We start from the raw sequence: 25,025 nt of genomic DNA, 5'->3' as shown, positions 1-25,025 counted from the left end.
CATTTTGAAACTTAAAGGCATTAGAGGTCCTCCTATTTTTTGCTATGCAAACAAGCTGAGGAATCTTTCCATTACATTCCTATTTTTTGCACTTAAAACTATTAAAATATGGGATAGGTTTGCTTAGGATTATAATGTTAAATTACCTTTCTGCTGTTGATTATCTCTGAAGCAGATCCTTCATAGTTGGTAGCCTATTTTTCCACTAAAAAATTGCTTTACTGTTTCTTACCTTTGTTGTTGGTTTATTTGGATGAAAATGAATAATAGAAAACACCAAGAGGAGTTACAAAAAATTGAAGAGGTCATCAATAACATTAAAGCTTATATTTTCAAAGTTATCAAATATAACAGATCTTGTAAGGTGCTGGCTAAACTTGGAGATCAAATGCTGGGTAATACTAACATAGAAAAAAAATAATTTGTTGTCTTGGGCCACACCTGACAAGGGAGTTATTAAGTTGAATGTTAATGAGAATTACAATGGGACCTTTGTAGGAAATGGCAGTGTTTGCAAAAACAGTGATGAGAAATGCATCTTATGTTTTGTTGTGCTTTGCTATATTATAGATGCTGATTATTGTTAGATGGCTGCTGTGTTGAATGGGTTGTTGAGTGCTAAGGAGATGAAAATAAAAAATGTAATGGTGGAGATTGACTTATTAACAACTAATAAATGCTGCACGAATGCTACTCAGTGTCAATAGCAAAACTTGTACTTTACTGATTTCATCTTCAATTTTTTATTAATCATTTCAAACTCTCTTATAATAATTGATTGTTAAATTTATAAGAATTTCTTACACACAAATCCGACAATAGAATTATATAATTGAAAAATTTTTTAGGAATTATATCTCATGAATGGAAGCCATCATTAGACTGATATATGCTTATGTTGGCTGAGGTGTAAATAATTTTTGCTATGTTGGAGTAATCCTGAGTAAATGTTTAGGTAAATGTAACAATAAAAAAATTCTAACGATTTTTTAATATCCATTATATTTTTGTATGAGACAATCTGACCTTGCACACAAATTTGCGTCGCATGGGGTTGGTGTTTGGCTTGATGAAGCTTCTTTCTCCTTTACTGTATACCATGATTTATGTTAGAGAAACGTAATGATATATATAATAAAATTGATTTTGAATACAAGAATATATATTTTTTGCTCTCTTATTTTTCTCTCAATACCCATTTAATCTGGAATCAAATATTCCCCTTTGGGCACATCTTCGCGGGATCATTCATTTGCATTCTTTATTGACTATTCTTTTATTTGGTTTTTGCTTTAACCGAGGTGCTCTCCCACTGAATATATCATCAACGTCGACTGATAATTTTTTGAATGATTCTAACATGCATTGTTCAGTTGCTTCATTTCCTTGTGCTTTGTAATAATTTGTTATATAAAATTTTGGACGTGTGCGCAAAATATTAGGCCATTTGAATTATCATTGCACATTCGTGTCTTTTTGAGATAGTCATATCCATAAGTGTTATAATTATTCCTTTTTGCGTGAACATACTATCACAATAGGAGATATTTATCGAATATCTTTGTTATATTTTCTAAGTTAAGTACTCGTAGAGAGTGAGTACATAATAATCTCATTATTTCAAATTTTTTACAACTGCACGTAATTTCAGAATTAGACTTGTCAAATTTAATAATCCAATGTTTGTTTGTCCCCTGATTATTCAAATTCAGAATCACTATTTGTAGAAAATTCTACAGAAAGACCATATAACCCATATAATAACTCTTCATCGAACATTGAATATAGCTTTCTTGTATAAAATGAAGTTGCTTGCCTCAACACTGGGATGCTTTTAACGACGAGCATAATTACAAACCGAGCACATTTGAAATCGTCGTCATTCTCATTCCGTCTCCATGCTCATGATATTTTCAAGTCCCACAAAACAATCGGTAATAGAGCTTGTTGGCTTAGAGATACCATGACAAACATTAATTGTGGACTCACTTTTTTTGTGTTGATAAGATTCACATTCCAAATATTTCTTTCTTAAAGACTGTTGATCACTTATGTCTAATTTTGTACGAATCATCTTAGCCAAACGTTGTAGTATAAATTTCCTTTCTTAGTCATGACAACTCAAATTTGTTTAAACTCTTCTTCAGAGTCGCATTTGCTCACACATTTGTAGAAAAAGTCGTTGGCTGTCTTATTACCTACCCCATAATGGAATTTCAAAAAACATTTCTTGTAGATATTCAACTGTCATATCCTTTGTCGTGTATATGACAGAATTTTCTATAACTCTTGTCATTACTTGATCCTGATTAGTAAAGATTGTTATTGGATGCTTGTCATCCATGATACAAATAAATGTTTTGAATAGTCATTTAAATGAATTAATCATCTCGTTTGACAAAAAAACTTACTCTAAAGAGAACATTGTGCCAATGATGGTTCAGACCAACAAAAGGAGCATAAGATAAATTATATTTATTCAGTCTATAACTTATAGCAAAAATAATGATATTGTCAAAATAGTCATAATCAAGCTTGGACAAGTCATCGCTTCAAAATAAGCTCATCAACCTACCTCTCTCATCAATTTGGAAGTTCTACACAAACATACTATCCTCAGTTTGTCTCTTCGTGAACAATTGTAATAGAGAATTACCGTCACCATTTTCAATTCTAGATCTTTTATCTTTTTAAATGAAATTGAAGTCATCTCTCTTCGTAAATTCAAGATTCTCTACTCTTCTAACTTCTGTAGCAAGAAAGTTAAATGCATTCGTAGCTCTTATCCCTGATTCTGTCATCAATCTGAGCACATCTTCATTGATTTCTCTTATATTTCTGCTGGAACACAGTAGATGCTTATCACCGGGCTTCACTAAGGAGTGTTTATGAGTTTTTATAAATTTATCAACTGTACAGTTGCCTTGAACATCAACTGCTTATCGAATCATTGCTGGACAACCAGTCATTGTGTCAACTTTTTGAACTTCACTGTGTTGGTGAACTTCAACTCTTTTTTAAAAACAACTTTACCACAAAAAAAGTCATTCGTCTTAATATTCCTCAAATTCGGCCAAAAACTACTTTGGTGCTTTTGAATAGTAAATTCAATATGATGAGCATAAACACAATATTGTTCATATGTTTTTTTTCATTGTGTACAACGGTGCGGAGAAATCTGTTTGCGATTAGATCATTACAAATATCTCAAGCTCACAAAACTGCACAAAAGAAAAATTCATGCTAAACTTAAATTCTTTAAATCTTCTTTTACCAAAAGTAGAATAATTTTCTAATTGGTGAGAGGACTAGATATAAGTTATGCTCCATCGGGATATATTTAGATTTTAAATTAGTCTTTTTATAATAATGCTTTGTTATCTTTCAATGAATTCAGTTTAATGTAATTTTTGTTACTGTGGGTTTCTAATAGATCACTTTAGTTATAAGCTTTTGTTAGATAGTTTAGGTTTTGTTGATAACCTTCTTTTAGTTGTACAAATTACACTCACCTGTTATACAATTTTTTTTCTTTTGCAAAATTGATTATGTGATAAAAATATTATTTATTTAACAATGAAATGCAACTGCATGAATTTTCTTTTATTGGAATCTTTAAAGTTTTGTTATCAAACATTTTTTATAAGTAAATGTAATATGCATAAAATTAATTAAATTTGAGTAAAATTCAAGAGAATATTACTTTAATTTTTTGCTTTAAATGCATTCTTCAGGTTACTTAAATGTTTCTTTGTGAATTGTGCTTTTATATTTCAGTGAACTTTCATCTATTTATATAAAATTGGTGGGATAGATTTTAAGTTAGGGTTGGCTTAGCTTCTATGTGGTGTTTAATCTTAGAATTAATAACTCTCAAATTTTCTAAATTTTCTTGCACAAATCTCTACCAAAGCAAATAAATTTAATAACAAAGGAAAAATAGTTATTATCACCTGGATACCAAGATGTTTTGTTCATGAAGTCTAATGTATTTTTTTTTTTGAGATGAAAACAACCAAAAAGAAAATAATAGTCGAATAACAACACAAAAACACCACAATAAAATTACAATATCGCTCATTTAACACATCAATAACACTTCAATAAAAATTCAATAGCACTTAAAAAATGCGCAATAGCATTATAATGATACCATAATAACACCGGAATAACATCGCAATAAGACCTGAATAATACCACAATAATACCGCAATAACAACATAGTAACACTTCAATAACACCGATCGAATATCACCATAGAGTCGCCACAATACTATTCAAATAACATCACAATAACACTTTAATATCACATGAATAATAATACAATGATAATGTAATAACATCATAATAACACAATAATAACACCAGTCGAATACCACCACAGAACCAACACCAACCGAATATCACTATAGAACCGCCACAATACCACTCAATTAACACCAAAATAATGCCTCAAAATACCACAATAATACCATAATAACACTACAATAACATCGCAATAACATTTCAATAATACATTAAAAACACCACAATAATATTGTAATAATACCATAATAACACCACAATAACACATAATAATATTGCAATAACGCCTTAATAACGCCAGAATAATACCACAATAACACCATAAATTAATGTCGACATTTCAACGTAACTAAACTCATCTCCATTTTAAACATTTCATCATTTTTTTTCAGATTTCATCACATTCATTTCAAACATCTCACCATTTTTCCCAGATCCCATCCCCTCCATTTCAAACTTGTCACCATTTTTTTCAGGTTCCATCATTCAATATTTCTTGTCGGCAAGAGAGACGAACTAAGAAAATCGCTCTGGGAAATCCTACCCGATGGCGTTAAAAGAAAATGAAGATTTATTCGGCGCGAAAGGTTATGTTTTCGAAGCAATGAGCTAGATCGGGTTGGCACATGTATTAAAATATAGCGCATTTCATTTTTTTATTCAGTGGGTCCGCCAGTTACCTGTGAAAAAATTTCATTGTTGCTGCTTGACTCCTGATGTAATATTTTTTCCACGCACGCAAGCTCCTCTCCTCCCCTTCTTCCTCCTGCCCTCGGTCATGTGGGCTTACACAGCACCGCACGCGACTCCCTTTGGTCTCGGCTCACTCCAGAGCCGCACGCGAGCACCACAAATATTCCCTTCCATCTTCAATCTCGACGCGACCCACACAACAAGTCGAAGTTTCCTTCTTCCTCCTTTTGCTTCGCAGACATGCGAGCACAGTGCTGTAAACTTCTCCTTTCTCTTCCTTCTCCTTTTGCTTCGCAGACATGCGACCACAGTGCTGTAAACTTCTCCTTTCTCTTCCTTTGGATGGTTTGATAATGTACAACAGCTGCAATTTCCTCCTTCAACTTCTCCTTCTTCCTTTTCTTCTTCCTTCCTCTTTCTTCCTCTCCGTCGTTGCTTGAGTAAGAAGCAATAATTTTGATTGGGTTCCATAAGTATCGCACGACGAGGAAAACCGAATGAACCTCTTTCCTCATCTTCTTTTCTCAGAGGCAAGCCGAGAACTTTTTGAAATGAAGAAAGAATCCTGAATGAAAACCCCCTCTCAACTCTTAAGTTCAATGCTAGCAACGGTTAACCCACAAGCAAATTTGATTTTTTTTTCCTTACTTTCTGTTTTTACATACAGGTCACCAAATGACATGCTAACCCATCAATGTACAATATCTTTGCAATGGCTCCGCTACTCTAATCCTAATGTAATGTTCCGTTTCATTACCCAGGGGTGGGCTAATCAGTAATAATTGAATTTGGATATGATTTCCTAATCATCTGCCTTTTTCTGCTAGAGACCTTTGAATCCGTAGCCATGTGTTTGGTGCATCTTTTAAATGAATATATCTTAAAGCAGCTACAAGAACTCCGGCTTCTTTTGTCAAAGATTTTCTGTTCATGCTGATTGCTTCTGAGTTTTATCTTAGGGTAGGGAGGGGCGTTTGGGATTCAAGGTTTCTGCTAGATCTCTGCTTTTCCTAGTTCTAATTTTATTTAATATTCTTTTGGGAAATGATACTACTAACCAACCCTGAGGATAAATCACTAATGGAGAACATTAAGAACTCAAGTCCAAACGAAAGAAGTTCTGATGTCACAGAACCAATTTAGAGTTACATCAGCTTGAAAATCCTTTAAGCAAGTGGCTCAGAGCATTTACTTCTACCTCCACAAAAGGAGCTTCTATGATCCGGCTTCACCATGATACTTAATTTGATTGGAGAACTTTTTGACTTTATTGATGAATAGCTAATGCACAGGTAAGTCAAATAGCTTGTATGCATAGCAAGTCATTCCATATAACCAAATGTTCAGGTCTATGCTTTAGAAGCACTTATATATAAATGGTTATTACTGTTTCTTTATTTCATTGCCACATTGCACAGTTCTATAATAATTGATTCTCTTAGCTCCATTTATAATGAAATATCATATTGAAATAAACTATTGCTTCCATCTTAATTTTTACCGGACACAATGAATGACGAAGTTTTATATGGCTGAAAGTTTGAAGATAACCATTTCTTTTTTTGCCTAAAATTTTAGATAAGCACTGCTGAAGCTGTGGAAGTGGCTAGAACCTTAGCTTTGAAAGAAGGCTTGCTGGTAAATTATATTTGGTTTCTGATTTACTTATTGCAGACACGTATATTCCCAGTGCTCATCTGCAAAAACCTGTGAATTCTCCAGGTTGGTATTTCCTCAGGAGCTGCTGCTGCAGCCGCCATTCATGTGGCAAGGAGGCCAGAAAATGCAGGAAAGCTGATTGCTGTAAGGACCATCCGTTCAAGTTGAATTGTAGTATCTTATTGATTTAGATTGATCATTTCGGGAGTTTAACTTTCATAAAATTTTTATCCTCTTTAATATTTCCACATGCATCCTATTCCACAAAGGCCATTTTTCTCTGCTTCAAAAGTATTTTGAGTTCTATGGAGTTTCTTTCTCCTGAACTTTTAATAGTCTCATCATCCAGATCAGTAGTAAATGATTGGCAAGATTTGGTAGGGTACTAAACACAGATTTACTAGGTTTTACTTCTCAATAATGCCATTAATAAGTAATAAAAAATAAGGTCACAAATGCAAGCATTTAATGGAAACCTGAAAATACATGCTCGCCAAAATGCAAACTTTGCACATTCAGACAAAAGCAAATTGATGTTTTTTCGTGTGATTTAATATTTTACAGTTTTGATTTTGTTTCAGTTTATGTGAGCAAACTTGTATGTGGTAATGATCTCTTAGAGAATGTTGGGTTCTTTGATTTTGTTGTTTTCCTGATCTGGTTTGGTTATTTGTGTGGTTCAGCTGTTCACTGGTTTTCTGTTTTTGCATTGTGCTCACTGAGATTTTTGTTCTTTGGACGTGGTTCTGAAGGGTTTCCGACTCAAGATATTGCTTCCTTGCTGCTTTTTTTTTGTAATGGGTTGATTGCTTCGAAATTTGACTTATCTGATGGTTCACCGTTCTCTTGGTTTGTGGCCACTATTCTTCAGTGCGTGGGATTTCTGTTGCTATGGGAGCTCTTTTGTTAGGAAAGGAGAGTTCAGGAAACGGGATTTCACTATTATTATTTGTGAGGTTTGAATTGTGATAAGGGTTTTAAGACTGCTGTTTTCGGAGAATTATAAATAATAAATTATGAGACATTAAATAAGAATGTTTTCACTTAGTAAATTTCAAATGTTCCTCAACTTTGTGTGTGCTGGTTGGTTGTTGGATACCTTTAGTGTTGTACAAGTGTGGTAATCAAATTCCCGAGGAATTGTACACTTCTATTAACTTGAGGGATGTGCTTTTTTTTTTCTGACTAATTCATTATTGATCTGCAAGTGTGCTTAATTTTAGCTAAATTTATTGCCCTTAGTTGACCTGCCTGTGAATTCTCATCAAATTGTGTTTTATTTAGATGATTTTATATTTGGGGTTGAATTTCTTTTATTTGGACGACTATTAATTTAGTATTTGGCATAAATTTTTCACTTTTGGTTTTTTATCATTGAGTAAGGTGACACCCTTCTAGGGCTCTTTGAAGATATTTAGGAATCAGATTTAGCTGGGAGCTGATTATGGAATAGTAAAGGGAAGATAATATTTGGTTGCTGTCCCAATTGAAAACAGTAGAGAGAACCACGAAATGATGATGTTCGGATGGCAAGGAGGTCCGTTACTTATTATCGCACAAGCTACAAACACACCACTTGCAAAAAGAAAATAATACAACACTCTTATGGGCAGAAAATAGAGAAAACAAACTTCGAAACACCAAAACAAATGCTCAAATCCCAAAACAGCCAGGATACAACATATATAAAAGTTTCATAATTGAAAATAACTTGTTTAGAAATAGAGAAATACTAAAAAAGACATAAGGAAAGAAATTGGGCTGAATAGGCAAGAGGATGGTGCCCTGGACAGAAACATCATCTCTCGATTGCTAGATTTTCTGTAATTCTGCAAAATTGTGGAATCTGTTATGGATAGTAGCGAGATCCGCGATTCTACTGAATCATGCAAAAACAGCTCCGCCTCATTCTCCTGGGCTAGGAGAGGCTTTTCTTTCTTATCTGGGAGCACGTGGATCCCACTACATGATGTTCTTTCTCACAAAACACTTGTGAAAGTTTTTAAGATAGCAATTCACTACACTTAGTTGACCCCCTTTCTAGAACTGCACTACTGAATTTGAACATAATATCCAATTTACTCCATTGGGACTTCTAGAAATAGCTTGAAAAATTTTTCATCTCTATCTGAAGTGATGACACGTTGGACCTCCTCTAGCAGTGGCAACCTAAGAGTTGACTGTTTGTTCAAAAATCTTGAAATCCTCTTTGTAGGGGCCGCCTTGTGTTTGGTATCAGCTCCTTAAACTTATTGCCCGCATGGAGAACTAATGTTAGCTCTACTGGTGCTCCTTTCAAGGCCTGAAAAAATAATTTTTGGCACCACATCTATAACTCTGTATGAACATTCATTACCTTGGTTTTCTTCCAAGGAAAGAATACAAAGTGCTTCCCATTTTTGGTGAAAGAGTAGGTGTTCTTGTAGCTATCATAATGTGTGCAAGGATCATATTACCAAGGGTCGACTAATAGAATGTGCAAGCATTCATTGGTACCACATCACTCCACATTTGATCTTGGAACTTGTTTCTAATAGAAAACTCCATAAGGTATATGCCAACACTAATCTTACTCTCTTTCTTCAACCAACTCGGGGAATTTAGCTAAAAATGCTTGTTAGTAGTGAGGTTTAATTTGTTTATCGTATGTGTAGACGTCACATTTTCATCATTTCCTTAATTTATAATGAAGTTGCACACATTTTCCTTCACAGTGCAACATTATATGAAATATGTTGTGGCGAAGCCACTTTTGCTCTTTTATGGGCTCAATTTGAAAGTTCTATCGGATTACTAGCATCTCTTCCTTTTGATCTGGAAATTTGCACTCTTTTGCATCATCACTTTCACCCATATCTCTTGTGTCACTGTGTGTATTTTTCACTGTTCTATGCTCAGTGAAAGAAATCATATTCCTGTTTAGTCAATTGGACGTAATGTGCTCAAATCCATACATTAATCACTTCCTAGTTGGGATGGATTGGAGAGTGGTGGTGGTTTTCACATTTTCCCCACTTTGGACAGGTTTCTCCTTGAGTGGGTTAGGCTTGGGTACTTTAATGGGTGTTTGTTCTCTGATAGTGGGGTTGAACTCTATTCGTAAGATGTGATGGTCACCTTATGACATTGTCGCTTATTAACCTTCTAAACTAGGTTCTAAACATTAAGTAGGGACCAATACGATTATAGTTGTACCATATTACTGATAGATGACTTCGGTCGTCTCAAATACCTCACTATTATGTGTTCCTTTAGCTCCTCCAACTGATATTTCAGCATGAGTTGATCAAATTCATATGTGTATTTCTTCGCAGAAGAATCTCTCTTTTGCATATTGTACAGTTGTATGAAAATATGCTGCTAGTAAAATTGGAGAAATTTTTGCTCAGTATATCTCTTACGTGGGTGTTCTCGTGGGATCAGAAGTTCTGAGATCATGAGATTTTGGGATTCCTTATCTCCTAGAATCAGGATTTCCCGTGATCGTGGGAAGACAAAATCAACGATTCCAGTTTGGTTCATAAATTTTGGGAAAACTCTTGTCGTTTCCAATTTATTTCCAATTTCGTTATTTCTAATTAGAGTTATTCTTTATTAGGAAATTATTTATGTATGTTTTTTTTTCTTTTGAGAATTTTGGCTATTGTTGTTGTGTTTGGAAATTTTATTTTCTATTTTTATGCTCTTTGCAGTTTTGTGTTATCTTCCTTTTGCAATTGTATGTATCTTGTTCAGGAATAAGTGGTGGATTCTCCTCGTAGCATACGTGATCATTCTTTCATTTCATCGTTTGACCGTTGTTTTCAGTCTGAACAATCATCCCAAATACCTCACTATTGTGTCCTTTGGATCCACCAACTCACATTTTTGTATGAGTTGATCAAACTTAGATGTGTATTTCTCCATAGAAGAATCTTTCTAGCACAGATTTTTATAAATATATTACGTCGGTAATGCTAGTGAAGATCTTTGTGTTGCATCTCTGATGCATTCCCGCGGGATTGGAAGCTCCGCGATCATGAGATTGTGGGATTCCGTAATTCGTAGAATCAGGATTTTCCACAATCATGGGAAGACAAAACCAGTCACCTGGTTTGGTTCAAAAATATTGGGAAAAATCTTGTTGTTTCCAATTTTTTTTCTATTTCATTATTCCTAATTAGAGTTATTTTCTATTAGTGACTTATTTATGTGTGTTTGTTTTTGAGAATTTTGGCTATGGTTGTTGCGTTTCGAGATTTTATTCTCTATTTAATGCTCTCTGAAATTTTGTATCGTCTTACTTTTTTAATTTGTGTGTATGTATCTTGCTCTAAAATAATTGGCAGATTCTCCTTTCGGCATACCTGGTCATTTCACCATTTTGTAGTCTGACCGCCGTTTTCAGTCTGGCCAGTCATCAAACTACTCAATTATGTTGTCCAACATTTTAGTTGTCGAATGTTGCCTACCCTCTTCCAAACACGGCCGAGCTCTCATATTTTTATTCCCTTGTTATTTCACAGCCACCTCCTCCCGAAATCTACTTTACAAACACCTTCTAAGAGCCATAAAATGGTGTCATTTAGTATCAGAGACAAACTAATTGAAAAATTTTAGGGATTTATCTTCCTTGCTCTCAAATAAAAAAATCATACAATCTAACTTAAAGATCCCCACAAAAAACCTCCTACCATACTATAGTCGTTCCTTCTGTGATTCTTAGCCCTAACCCTAAATTTTCAAAAGCCAACATTCCAACCTTCACAACACATTTATCCTCGACACCCACCACAAAAACCTATGCCCCCAACTAACGTTTAATTTGTAATCCTACATCTACCAAAATCTATAGCAGGTGCCGCTTGGGAGAAACACTCGAAGAGGTGTCCAGGAATTTATTATGGAAGATTTGTAGCGGGAAATTTTCTAACTCCAATAAAAGCTTGTTGCCTTTGAGAGAAACTTGGGGAGATCACTCACAACTACAATAGTGACTCAACAGATTAAGAGGAGAAAGTCAATCCTATCTACCATGAAGTTTTCAGAGATGAAGAACCAATACCTCGGCGATTTAGCATGAATTAGCTCAGTATACACTAGGATTTTAGAGTAAAAGTGGATTTACCAAATTTTGATGGTCGTTTGGTTCAGATGAATTCATGGAATGATACCAAATAGTCGAACGGATTTTTGTGTACAAAGAATTTCTCTAGTATAAAATTGTTAATTGACAATTATCAAGCTTAGGAAAACCGCTTCCTTATGGTGGAAGAACTTGTGTCTTCGATAATCAGAAAGAAACTGTAAAATAATCACATAGTCTAAGATAAAAAAGAGATGCAACAAAAATATCTTTCCCCACATTATTGATAGGACATATTAATAAAACTCCACAACATGCACTAGAGAAACTCTTTTGTAGAGGAATACACAGCCGACTTTAATCAACTAATGCTAAATATGAATTAATGGAACCAAAGGAGCAAATAATAGCGAGGTGTATTGGAGGACTGAAGCTAGCTATCTATAATATGGTGCAACTACAGTCATATTGGTCCCTACTTGTTGTATTAATTCTAGTCTTAAAGATGGAGAAACAATAATGTCATCAGGTGACTGTCACACTATAAAGGTAGAGTTTAATAGATTCACTTGCTTCTGATTACATAACTTGGGATATTCATATTCTCATCAACTATCAAGGGATCACCATCCCTAAATTTGTGAGAATTGCCAATATATCTCACTCCATGATTGTTGGGAGAGATGTGAAACTCTATAAAGAAATTTAGCTTTCTTAAGTGTTATATGTTCCATAATTAAATTATAACTTACTCTCAATTAGCAAGCTTATTTATGACCTGAATTGTTTTACTAAATTTCATTCTAATTTTTATGAATTTTAGATGGAGGATTTTGAGAATGTACCGTGTTGAATTGCATAGAGGTCTATACGTGTTTAAAGAGTACTATTCTCTTAACACACAAGTGTCTCTTAACTTACCTTTCTCATGATCCTGAGCCTCCACAACCTATTTAACTTCCCTTTGAACATCCTGTCTCCCAAATTCCAATAATTGAAAATATCCATCCTTAGGTTGACAACAAGGAAACACACAAGGGGTGTGTACACTTGGAGAAAGAAACATACTGAGCAGAATAAGGATAGTATGCTACCACAGCAGTGTTCACAACTTAATCCGAATCCACACATCTCTAAAGTTTCAAGGTAGGTGGAAGCAAGTAGAGAAGACAAAGTTGCAGAAATTATCTTATCCGAGAGTATATTGCTTATGAGAAGTTATCATCAGCCTATAAAGCTTTTTTATCTAATATTGATAGCATGCAGATATCCAAGTTTCTTCATGAAGCACTTCAAAGTCCATCATGAAAAAAGACAGCTAAAGAGGTGATCCAAGCATTTGATCAAAATGACTCATGGACTTTACAATGCTTCCTCCAAACAAAAGTATAAAGTTGATGGGTGCATTAAGAGATTTAAGGATAGGTTGTTGGCTAAAGGTTTTACTTAGAGTTTGGGATAGAAAATCAAGAGACCTTCGCACTAGAGACCAAGCTAATATTGCAAAAGTTTTTTTTCTTGGCAGTGAACAAAGAGTGGGAACTACATGATATTAAGAATGTCTTTTTGGATGGAGACCTTTTACGAAGAAGTTTTTATGGAGATCCCACCAGGACTAGAAAATGACTCAAATAAATATCTGGTATATAAACTAAAAAAATCTCTCTATAGACTCAAAGAATCTCCATGGACTTAGTTTGACAAATTTTTCAAGACTGAGAAATCTAATGGGTACATCCAATGCCAAGCTAATCATATATTGTTCATAAAGTATACACAGGGAGGTAAGAAAGTTATGCTCATTGTTTATGTAGATGATATGATCATGAGAAGTGATGATGAAAAAGAGATTGAGAAGATTAAGGAGATTATTGCTAGTGGATTTGAAATGAAGGATCTATGAGCTATGAGATACTTTCTAGGCATGGAATTGGTCAGGTCCAAGATGGGAGTTATAATATTCTAAAGAAATTACATCCTAGATCTACTAAAAGAGACAGAGATGGAGTGTAAATTTGTTGACTCCTATGAAACTTAACAAAAAGATTACATTCATGGGGAGAAAATACTACAGTAGAAACTAAAGATTGATAGGAAAACATATTTACTTTTCATACACTAGACTTAATATCGCTTATTCTATTAGCACCGTTTATCAACATGTAAATAGTACAAATAAAAAATATTTAGAGATGGTTTATAGAATATTTAAGCTTCTCAAGAAGACCCCTAGTATAGTGTTATTATTTAAGAAATCAGATAATCTGAAGGTAAAGGTTTACACTGATGCTAGTTGGGCAAGGAAACTCACCAACAAAAGATCCACATCTAGGTATTGTTCCTATATATGGGAAAATCTTGTCACGTAGAGGAGCAAGAAACAAGCAATAGTCTCTAAAACAGTGCAAAATCGGAGTACCGTGCACTTGCTTTTGGATTTTGTGAAGGAATAGGGATCCAAAAGTTACAAAATGAGTTGGGATACTCCACATCCAATCTCATAAAGATTTTTTGTGACAACCAAATCGGCATTAGTATTGCAAAGAATCTTGTGCATTAATGCATGTCAAACACATTGAGATTGATAAAAATTTTATTTCTTAAAAGTCAAAGGTGACATTATTTACTTGATCTACATTCCAACTCATCTCTAAATCCTCTCGAAATTGATTTGCAAACTTGAGTGCCATGCTAGGCCTTGACATCATATTTGGAGGGGGGTGTGGGAAATCAGGAGGGCGCGCCATCTGACCTCCTCATAGCTATTGGGGGACTTAATTGGAGATAAATTTGGAAAGCCCTTGATTAGTTATTCTCTTTCTACTTTTATGTTTCTTTATTTTTATTTCATAACTATCTCTTTTCCAAACTTTGATTAGAGATATTTGGTAAGCTTGTAAATTGGGAGGGTTGTTTTTTGTATATGTACCTTACATGCATGTGAATAATGAAATCTAAGAGTTATTTTTCTACATTGTATCAAATCTTAGAAATCTGTCATTCGCATTTTAGCACTTCGTCTCCTTCGTCTTCTTCGTCCTCTGAAAGCTTCAACTTCGAAGAAGTGGCAAAGCGTGCTCCACATACCTACATCAGTGAGGACAACGAAGAGTTTGTAGGATTTCTCTAATGCCATTATCGGTGCATGAAATCGTCTCCTCTCGTACGCATAAGAGCTAGGGTTGATACATCATCTTCTCGTGTACGTGCAAGATCGCAGTGCTCTGCCATTAGAATCTTCTGCTTGACTAGAAAGTTCCCGTTGTTCGTCTCTTCCACTTGATATATCACAATCTTCAATCGAGCAACTCTTTGCAACTGGAAATCTCCTCCACCGACCCTCTGCCTATCGGTATATCAACCAACGGCCTTTGTCTGTCTTCTCCTTGCCTCAGTAGCACCCAGCGGCTTCCGCAGGGCCTTCTTGGCCAACAACCCTTCCCTGCTCTCCTTTGCCGCCTGAACTCTCCTTGCAGCCAAAATCCTCTAATTTTCAGGCCCTCCTTCGGAGCCCTTCTTGTTTTTGGCACCGAAATTCTCTCTACAGTTCAACTCTTTCTGTCAGATTCTTCCTACAACCTAAATTATCCTTGTTACCTGCCCTCCTCCGACAGAACCCTCCTACAACAATAGCAGCAGTAAAAACTCCTCTCTTCCTGCAAGCCCTCCACCAACCGCCGGTTCCTATTTCTGCTCCCGCTAGGATTTCTACAGCCAGCCAGTTAGCCAGTCTTGCTCCCTCTCTCTATCCTTGAATTTCTACTTGCAGCCTCCTACTAGTGTGTTGGCTAGCTGCAGGAAAATGCGGGTTTCCTTGCAGGCAACTGTAGGTTTCTTTGCAGCCTTCCAATCTCCAGTCTTCCACCAAGGCAGCCACAGGTAGTACGCAGCCAACCATCCTTTCTGCCTTTCAGTTGGCGACCTAACTGCTCCTTCTCAAACAAGTATGCCTCACCGGCTACCTAGGAATTCCTCCACTCCTTTGGTAAGAAGTAACCAGGAATCTTACAGCTTAGAGCAGCCATGAATCCTTCCATACCTAAATGTGCATAGGATTTATGAAAACTTATAGTTTTGCCTAGGAGCCTACTAGCTTGATGATACACCAAGGTATCATATCCTTCTTTCTTGTTAACAATGGAGGATTTCAACATTGGATAATTTTTTAAGGTGCTTTTGATCATATGACTAGGGCGTTCACGCTCTTATCAACCATCAAGAGACCATCAATCCCAAATTTGTAAGACTTGCCGATAGACCACACTCTAAGATTGTTGGGAATGGAGATGTGACAATCTCCAAAGATATTCAACTTGCTTTAGTGTATATATTCTCCAAATAGATTGCAACTTACTCTTAATTAGCAAGCTTACTCTTGACCTGAATTGTGTTATAAATTTCATTCTAACTTTTGTGAATTTTTAGTGATGGATTCAAGGAATGCAATTGGAAGTGTTAAATTGCATCAAGGTCTGTACCTGCTTAAGGAGAACTATTTTTTAGAGACACAAGCGTCTTCTTCACTTTCCTCTTCTCATAATCTCGAGTATGTTGAAAATTAAGTTTCATTATTGTGTTGTTTGGCAATCCCAATTTTTATTATCTCAAAGTTGTATCTTTATCTCTTTGTTCAAAAATGTTAATTTTTTTAGTGTGAAATCTATCAATTGGCTAAACATACTCCCCATATATATTCTCTATCGTAGTACAGACCCTCACATCCTTCTTTATCATCCATAGTGATATTTGGGAACTTTCAAAAGTGAAAACTCTCAATGGAGCTAGTTAATTTTTTCCCTTCATTGATGTTCACACTAAAAACAGTTGAGTATTTCTCTTGAAGGAGAAATTTGAAACTACAAAAAATATTTCAATCATTCTATGGCATGATTTATATTCAATTTCAATGCAAAATTCATATTCTCAAAATTGATAATGCAAAGAAATACTTCAACTGTATCCTTGAACACTCATAAAAAATTGTATCATTCATGTGAGTTCCTATGTTAAGACTCCATTACAAAATTGAATAGATGAGTGAAATAATAGACATCTTCTTGAAGTATGTAGGTCTATAATGCTTTCTCACAATGTACCAAAATTTTTTGGGAGATGTGCTCACAGACACCTACCTTATTAATAGAATGTCAAGTAAGGTTCTTGGATTAAAAACTCCTTTCTATGTTTTGATGGAAAAATTCCCTCAGGTTACAACTTTCTCACACAATGTTTCTCTAGTATTTGGTCCTCTCCTTTCTCTATAATCACCAACCAAACTGTACAAAATTTGTCCCAAAATCCATCAAATATATCTTCTTTGATTATGCTTCTAACAAAAGGGGGTACAATTGTTATTCTACCAGCACTAAAAAATACTATAACTTCATGGATGTTATATTCTTTGAAAACAATCCTACTATCTTAAATCTAAAATTCAGGGAGTGAGTGAATATCAGATTTGAGACACTACTCTAAATACCCACACTGAACTAGAGTTACCACAACCTATTCAACTTCCATCTTCAATGTTTTTCAAGTTCCAACACTTGTAGATATCCAACTTGAGATTGACAATAAAGAAATGCACGAGGGACTTTGTGTGCATGCTAAGATAAAGTAATTCACTAAGCAAGATGAAAACAATATGCAACCACAAGATTGTTCACCACTAAATTTGAATCCACATATCTTTGAAGTTCCAAGGGAGGTGGAATCCAGTAGAGAAGACAAAGAATGTTACAGAAATTATCCTATCCAGGAATATGTTGCTTATGGAAAGTTATCATCAACTTAAAAAGATTTTGTATCAAATCATGATAGTGTGCCAATAGCCAAGTCTAATAATGAAGCACTTCAAAGTCTAGAGTGGAAAAATGTTGTCGAAGAGGAGATCCATGCACTTGATCAAAATGCCACATGGAATTTGCCAAGATTCTTCCAAACAAAACATCCGTTTGGTGCACATGTATGTTCAATGTCAGGTATTGAGAGATTCAAGCTAAACGACGTAAGAGTTCTTTCCTTAATATTAAACAATGGATGAGAATCACATTAACTTAATATCAAAGAATGTTTTTTGAACGAAGATCTTGAAGAAAAAGTGTATATGGAAATCTCACCAAGACTGAAAAATGACTGAAATAAACATCTCGTTTGTAAACTAAGAAGACCACTCTATAAACTCAAACAATCTCCACAGCCTTGATTTGAGAAGTATGCCAAGACTATAACTTCTATTGGGTACATCCAATGCCAAGCTTATCATACATTATTCATAAAGTATACACATGGAGGTAAGAAAGTTGTGCGCATTCTCTAATTAAATGATATGACCCTAATAGGTGATGATGAAAAAGAAATTGAGAATATTAAGGAGATTCTTGCCACTGAATTTGAAATCAAGGAAGAGTTATTAGATGTTTTGAGTGCATGAAAATGGTCATGTTCAAGATGGGAATTGTGATATCCCAAAGAAATTACATCGTAGATCTACTAAAAGAGATATGAATGTTAGGGTATATATTTGTTATGACTCTTATAGAATTCAAAAATGGTTACTTTTTGGGGTGAAAAGACACCAGTAGAAAAAGGTAGATACTAGAGATTGGTAGGAAAACTTATCTACCTGTCACACACAAGACTTGATATTGTTTATTCTATCAGCATCGTGAGTCAACATATGAATATTATAAATGAAGAATATTTTGAGATAGTTTATATAATATTGAGGTTTCTTAAAGACACCTGAGAGAGGATTATTGTTTAAGAAATCAAACAATAGGGAGGCAAATGTTTACACTCATGCTAGCCGGGCAGGAGAACTCACCAACAGAAGATCCACATATGTGTATTGTTTCTATGTATGGGGAAATCTTGTCTCATGGAGGAGCAAAAATTAAGCAAATGGTCTCTAGAAGTAGTGCATGATAGAAGACTCTCACACTTGCTTTGGGAATTTGTGAGGGAATGTGAATCATAAGGTCACTAAATTAGTTGGGATACTCCACGATCAATCTCATAAAGAAGTTCTATGACAACCAAGCCGCCATTAATATTGCAAACAATTATGTGCATCATGATAGTACCGAATACATTGAGATTGATCGACATTTTATCTTTGAAAAGTCAATGGTGGCATTATTCACTTGATCTACATTCCAACTCATCTCCAAGTCACTGATGTTTCACTAAAGCTCTAGCTCCAAGTAGCTTCGCTGAGTTGAATACCAAGTTGGGCCTTTACAACATATATCACTCACTTGGGGGGAGTGAAAAATCAGGTAGATGGGCTGACCGACCACCTCATAGCTACTAGGAGACTTAATTGGAGGTAAATTTGGAAACCCTTTGATTAGTTATTCTCTTTCTATTTTTATGTTTCTTTATTTTTATTTGAGAATTATTTCCTTTTTTTAATTTAGACTAGACTTTAAAATTATTTGGTACGCTTGTAAATTGGGAGGTTTTGTTTCCCTTTATGTACCATGCATGTGAATAATGAAATTAAGCAATTTGTTCTTCTAAGCGGTTGTTTTTCTACAGTTTTCAACTACTATATTGTTTAGCACTCGATGATTATTTGTTGGCTTAACTATAAACAAAATTATCTCAATAAAATATCTATCATCTTCTGTTAGAATATCTTTACAATAAGTTCACCTTATACCTTTAGTTTTGTTCTTTTTTTTTTAATTTCTCTTTGTTCATTTTTTGTTCTGTAATGCTTTCTTGAAATGACAATTTCTTTTTTTATGATAAGCACCATGGATAAAATACTTACCATGTATTAGTGTAAGTATAAATTGTAATGTGATGCTCACGGCTTTATTTTTAATTCAAAGTGCAAAGCGCATGGCAAAGTGACACTTTAATTAACCAAACCGCTAATATGCTATATAAAATTATTAATATATAAACAGATTCTTGATTAATTATAAAACATAATATATAAATTAAATGTTGTTATAAAATGGAAAAAACATTAGAGGCAATCGTTGAGAGATAATGTTTATTTCTTTTGAAAATGAAAAAAAAATTGAAGTGAAATGTTTTGGTATTAATTAAAATTTTCTCTAAAACCTAATCTTTTTTTGTTCATCGTCATTACTTAAAAAAGTGTATTTACATACATAGCACCCACTTATGTTTTTACATATATAACACCTAAATATAATATGTAAAAATTGAATTTTAGGTGTCAGATATGTAAATACATTGAAATTGAGAGGCATGATAGGCTAAATTGTAAGTCTAGGCCATAGTCAAAGCTAGACCACAACGTTTAAAGCGCGTTTCAAAATCTCGGCCAAAGTTAAAGATGATGCTCAGCTCCCTTGTGCTCCTAGAACTCTTGAACACGACTATCTGCTCCTTGCGCTCCTTTAATCACTAGGCAGAAGTCTTTATTTACTCTTATTAGCCATAAACTAGGCAAATAAAGAGAAAAGAAAAGTAAATATTTAACTCAAGTAAAGTGCATTAAAAATGAAAATAAAAAAGTGTTTTTTTTAGAAAAAGATATTCAATATAGGTGACTGAGTTATTTTGATAAAATTTTTAATGAAACTTCTGAAAATACCATCGACCTTAGTGATCTTAATATCATTAATAATTATAAAACGTTTCATTTTTACCCTTCGCATTAATAAAAAAGAAGTTGAGGAAGCTTTAAAGAAAACTGAGGGTGGAAAGTCTATGGGATCTGATGATATCCTAATTGAAGTGTGGAAATATTTACGAGATTTGGGAGTTTCTTGGCTTACTAAACTCTTTAATATTATTTTAAAAACTAAAAAAAATGCCCGAGGAGTGGAGGAAAAGTATATTGGTCCACATTTTTAAGAATAAAGGGGATGCACAAGTGTGTGCAAATTATAGAGGAAGCAAATTATAGAGGAATTAAATAGAGGAATTAAATTGATGTGTCATGCTTTAAAATTATGGGAGAGGGTCATTGAACATATGTTAAGACGTATTACAATGATTTCTCATAATCAATTTGGATTTATGTCGGGCTGGTCTACGATGGAAGCTATACATTTATTGAGAGGTTTGACGGAGAAGTTCAGAGATAATAATAAAGGGGATGCACAAGTGTGTGCACATTATAGAGGAATTAAGTTGATGTGTCATGATTTAGTGATGTGTCATACTTTAAAATTATGGGAGAGGGTAATTGAACATAGGTTAAGACGTATTACAATGATTTTTCATAATCAATTTGGATTTATGTCGGGCTGGTCTACTATGGAAGCTATACGAGGTTTGATGGAGAAGTTCATAGATGATAAGGAGGATCTACATTTGATTTTTATTGATTTGGAAAAAGCTTATGATAAGGTTCCAAGAGATATCTTTTGGAGAGTTCTTGAGAATAAAGGTGTTGATATGACTTATATTCAAGTCATTAAAGATATGTATATTTGGAGCTGTTACTTGTGTTTGAACTGAAGGAGGATTGACTAAATATTTTCCTATTTATGTTGGATTACATCAGGGATTGGCTTTAAGACTATATCTTTTTGCTTTAGTTATGGATGGTCTTATTGAATATTTACAGGAGGATGTACCTTGGTGTATGCCTTTTTTTGATGATATCCTTCTCGTGGATAAGACGAGAGAAACAACCCAGGAAAATGTTGAATTATGAAGGTCTACATTAGGGTCTAAAGGCCTGCATTTGAGTAGAACTAAAACTGAATACATGGACTATAATTTGAGTGTGGTAGCTCAGTGACAAAAGTATAATTTTGGGTGATAAAAAAATTAAAAGATGTGATGATTTTGATATCTCGAGTCTGTTCTTCAAAGCGATTGTGATATAGATGAGGATGTTAATAGTAGAATTCAAGTTGGTTGGTTGAAGTGGAGGAATGCTACGGGCCTTTTGTGTGATAGAAAAGTTCTGCTTAGACTGAAAGAAAAATTTTATAAGATGATGGTGAGACCTGCAATGCTCTATGACGTTGAATGTTAGCCTTTAAAAGAGAACCATAATACTAAGTTAAGTGTTGATGAGACGAGAATGATTAGGTGGATGAGGAGCTTTACACTTAGAGACAAAATAAGAAATGAATATATCCATGATATGGTTGGTGTAGTTCCAGTGACAGACAAAATTAGAGTGATTCGTTTTAGATAGTTTGATCACATTAAACGTCGATCATCTGATGATTCAATTAGAAGAGTAGATATTTTAGATTCAACTTATGTTAAGAAAGACAGAGGAAGTCCGAGGAAGACTTGAGTTTATTGTATAAAAATGATCTGAATTTATTAGAACTAAATGAAAATATGACTCTAAAGAGGACGCAATGGAAAAAAAAGGATTCATGGAGTCGATCCCACATAGTGGGATTAAGGCTTTGTTGTTGTTGTTGTTGTAAACCATAAACTAGGCATTTTTATTTTCTTCATGTTTATTTTTCATTTTTCTTTTCCACTTTTTAAAAATTGAAAACATTTTAGCTTTATTCTTGATATAATAAAATCATACCATCTTGTCACTGTTATCTTTGAAGTAGAATTTATTTGTGATCTTGCTAAGGAGGTGACTGGGGATGGACCTCATAAATTTGTGTGCTCTAGCTCTAGCCTTCTAATCTATGATTTTCTCCCAACCATGGAGAAATTGACCAATCTTTATTTAAATAAAATACAATCTTCACATAAAATGGTTTCAACAAAATTTAAACTATGAAAATTTCCTCTTCATGATTGGTCGCTTATGGCTAAACCTAATTTAAAATTATGCAATTGAATTTTGAGGTATTTTTGTCTGTGGGAAGACGTAAATCTTGAAACATTTTGAGGCGTAAGCCTCAATATCAACAAATTGCACAAAGCAAAATTTATTTTATTAAGTTCATAATTTATAGTAAGGAGTAGCACATTTACAAATTAACATATTAATCGGTCAATATGTAACATATTATCATCATAATATTGTAAAAGCAATAAATTGTTTAAAATAAATAACATGTTAACATCCATGCATCAAATCATAAAATAAGAAGGGCCAAACAAATATTGTCGTACAAAATAACATAACAATTTTAAACTACTATGATACCATTTTCTATCATTCATCTAACTTAAAACATAACAAGTCATTAAGGTTAGAATTTTTAAATTCAAAAGTTTTCATTAATCTTATCATTTAATGAGTCTTCATTAGAATCATCAACATAATGATATATTTTCTCCCACATCTTATCTTTAATCATATCCTTATTTTTCTCGTTTCTTCTCATCTTAAATTTCAATCATATTTCTTTTTTCTAATTTATCAATACTAATTAACAAGAATATTTATTAGAATTTAAAACAATGACTATATTGATAGTAACAACTTTAAATACATATTCAATTATATATTATATGATTATGGAATGTTATTAAGGTTATTTTATTTTTTTTGTTTCAAGAAAATTCATACATCTATTTGTGTACTTCTTGTTGTGACTAGTGACTAAATTACTACGAAATGTGAAACATCGATTAGAGAGATACGTAGTAGAACTTTGAATAAAAGTGACAAAAAAAGAGATCACGGAAAAGCACAAGAATACCAAGATTGAACGTGGAAAAATCTAAAAACAAAAAAATGGAGTCATACCACATCAAGAATTCACGATAAAGAAAGGTATAATATACATCACACTCAAGTCTCTCTATAACTTGGAACACTCCGGGTGGCTTCTCCCATCTCTTTCACATAAGAGAAATCATGAATTCCAACTCCAATGCACAGAATGACACACATAGTAGACTCGCAAGACTTAAGTTTTCAAACCGTAAAAATTCGATTACAAGCATGGTTGCATCCCTCTTGGGCATCAAGCTTCTTTCAGCTCTGTTCCAGAAACCTTGTGTTGGGTGCCTAGGCACCCTTACTAGCGTCGGGTTTCCTAGCGCTTTATTCCAGAGGCAGGAACGAGCGTTGCATCACCTCCACTGGAGCTATTAGAGCTGTGAATTTAGCTCGAAGATAGTTAATTGTTCGAAAATCGATTCAAATTGTTGTTCGGATCGAAATAAACAAGTCCAACTATGAGCCCGAACTTTGGATCGAAGTTTTTTCAAACCGATTTCGAGCCATACATGGATGGCTCGAACTGACCCGAGTTCATCTTGTAGTATTTTTTAATTACAAAAATTTTTATATGTAATGCTAATTAAAATTGAATAGAACTAGTTAAGAGCCAATTTCGAGCAAATCTTGAGCTGGAATGGTTCTAAATAAGTTAATTTAAAGTAGTTAGATTCAATTTTAAGCCGGTTCGAGCCGATTTGAGCTGAAACGGATCCAAATAACTCAATTTGAGCCAGCTCCTTTTGATTTCGAATCAGATCGAGCTCGATTCAATTTCTTGCTGTTTTGGCTCAAAATCGAATAAAATGAGTCACGAGACAATTTTGAGCTGCACTAATTCTATTTAAGTTGACCCCAGTTCGGCTCAAATCGTATTGTTAACAGTCATAGGAGTTGGGTTCCCGTTTTCAAGCTCCATGACGCTCCTCCTTGCCCCAATCAAGCTCCGCACGTAACAATCTCTCACTTGGAGCTGATTGCAATCAATTCTCTCCAGATCTGTACAATCTTCATAGTGATGTACTGTAATGTAGGTCAAGCCCGGTCTTAACCTTCCTAAACTCTAAATGAAGCCAAGCATAGCTTAATTGTAATAACCTTAGTCAACATATCTATAGTATTTTGAGTTGTGTGTATTTTTTCCAAAGATAATTGACCGTTTTTTTGGAGTGAACGAATGAACTGATATCTTAACTGAAAGCGTCCTGGCATGAAATACAACGTTCTTCGTTAGATAAATAACACTCATATTGTCTTCATGAAGCTTTCCATTCTCTTGCTTGCGATCGAGTTTTTCCTTAAAACCCTATAACTAAATTATTTTTCTGCTAGCCTCAATTATAGCAATTTACTCTGTTTTGTAGTCGACGATGCAACAATTTTTTTATGATCATGAAATCCAACACTTTGATATGTTCCCCAAAGCGAAGATGTAACATTTCCACCATCAGTATCTTCTGCTAGATCTAAATCTACATATCATTTAAATTAATTCCTGCACTGTCAAAACAAAATTTCTTGTTGACTTTTCCTCTCTAAGTATTTGAGAATTTACTTCACCTCCTAATGATGTTTACTCGAATTACTCATGTACTTGCTGACCACTCTCACTGTATGTGTAATATCTTGGTAAATGTCATCACATATATCAAACTTTCAACAACTGAAGCCATAAGGAGTTCTTTTCATATGTGCTTGCTTTGCTTCAGA

At 34.1% G+C, this 25,025-nt stretch overlaps 1 protein-coding gene across 1 annotated transcript in view; it reads left to right on the top strand.

Annotated features, from left to right (window-relative positions):
• LOC110029861 (cysteine synthase-like) overlaps window positions 1–25,025 on the top strand; it is an 85,880-nt gene that overhangs the window by 37,063 nt on the left and 23,792 nt on the right. Inside the window, exons 8-9 of the mRNA XM_020732329.1 lie at window positions 6,577–6,636; window positions 6,721–6,801. Coding sequence (XP_020587988.1) covers window positions 6,577–6,636; window positions 6,721–6,801 — 141 coding nt within the window. The remainder of the gene's footprint in view (window positions 1–6,576; window positions 6,637–6,720; window positions 6,802–25,025) is intronic.

Source organism: Phalaenopsis equestris, unplaced genomic scaffold (genome assembly GCF_001263595.1).
Source record: "Phalaenopsis equestris unplaced genomic scaffold, ASM126359v1 Scaffold000608, whole genome shotgun sequence".
NCBI lineage: Eukaryota > Viridiplantae > Streptophyta > Magnoliopsida > Asparagales > Orchidaceae > Phalaenopsis > Phalaenopsis equestris.
This window is presented reverse-complemented; position numbering and strand designations above follow the sequence as displayed.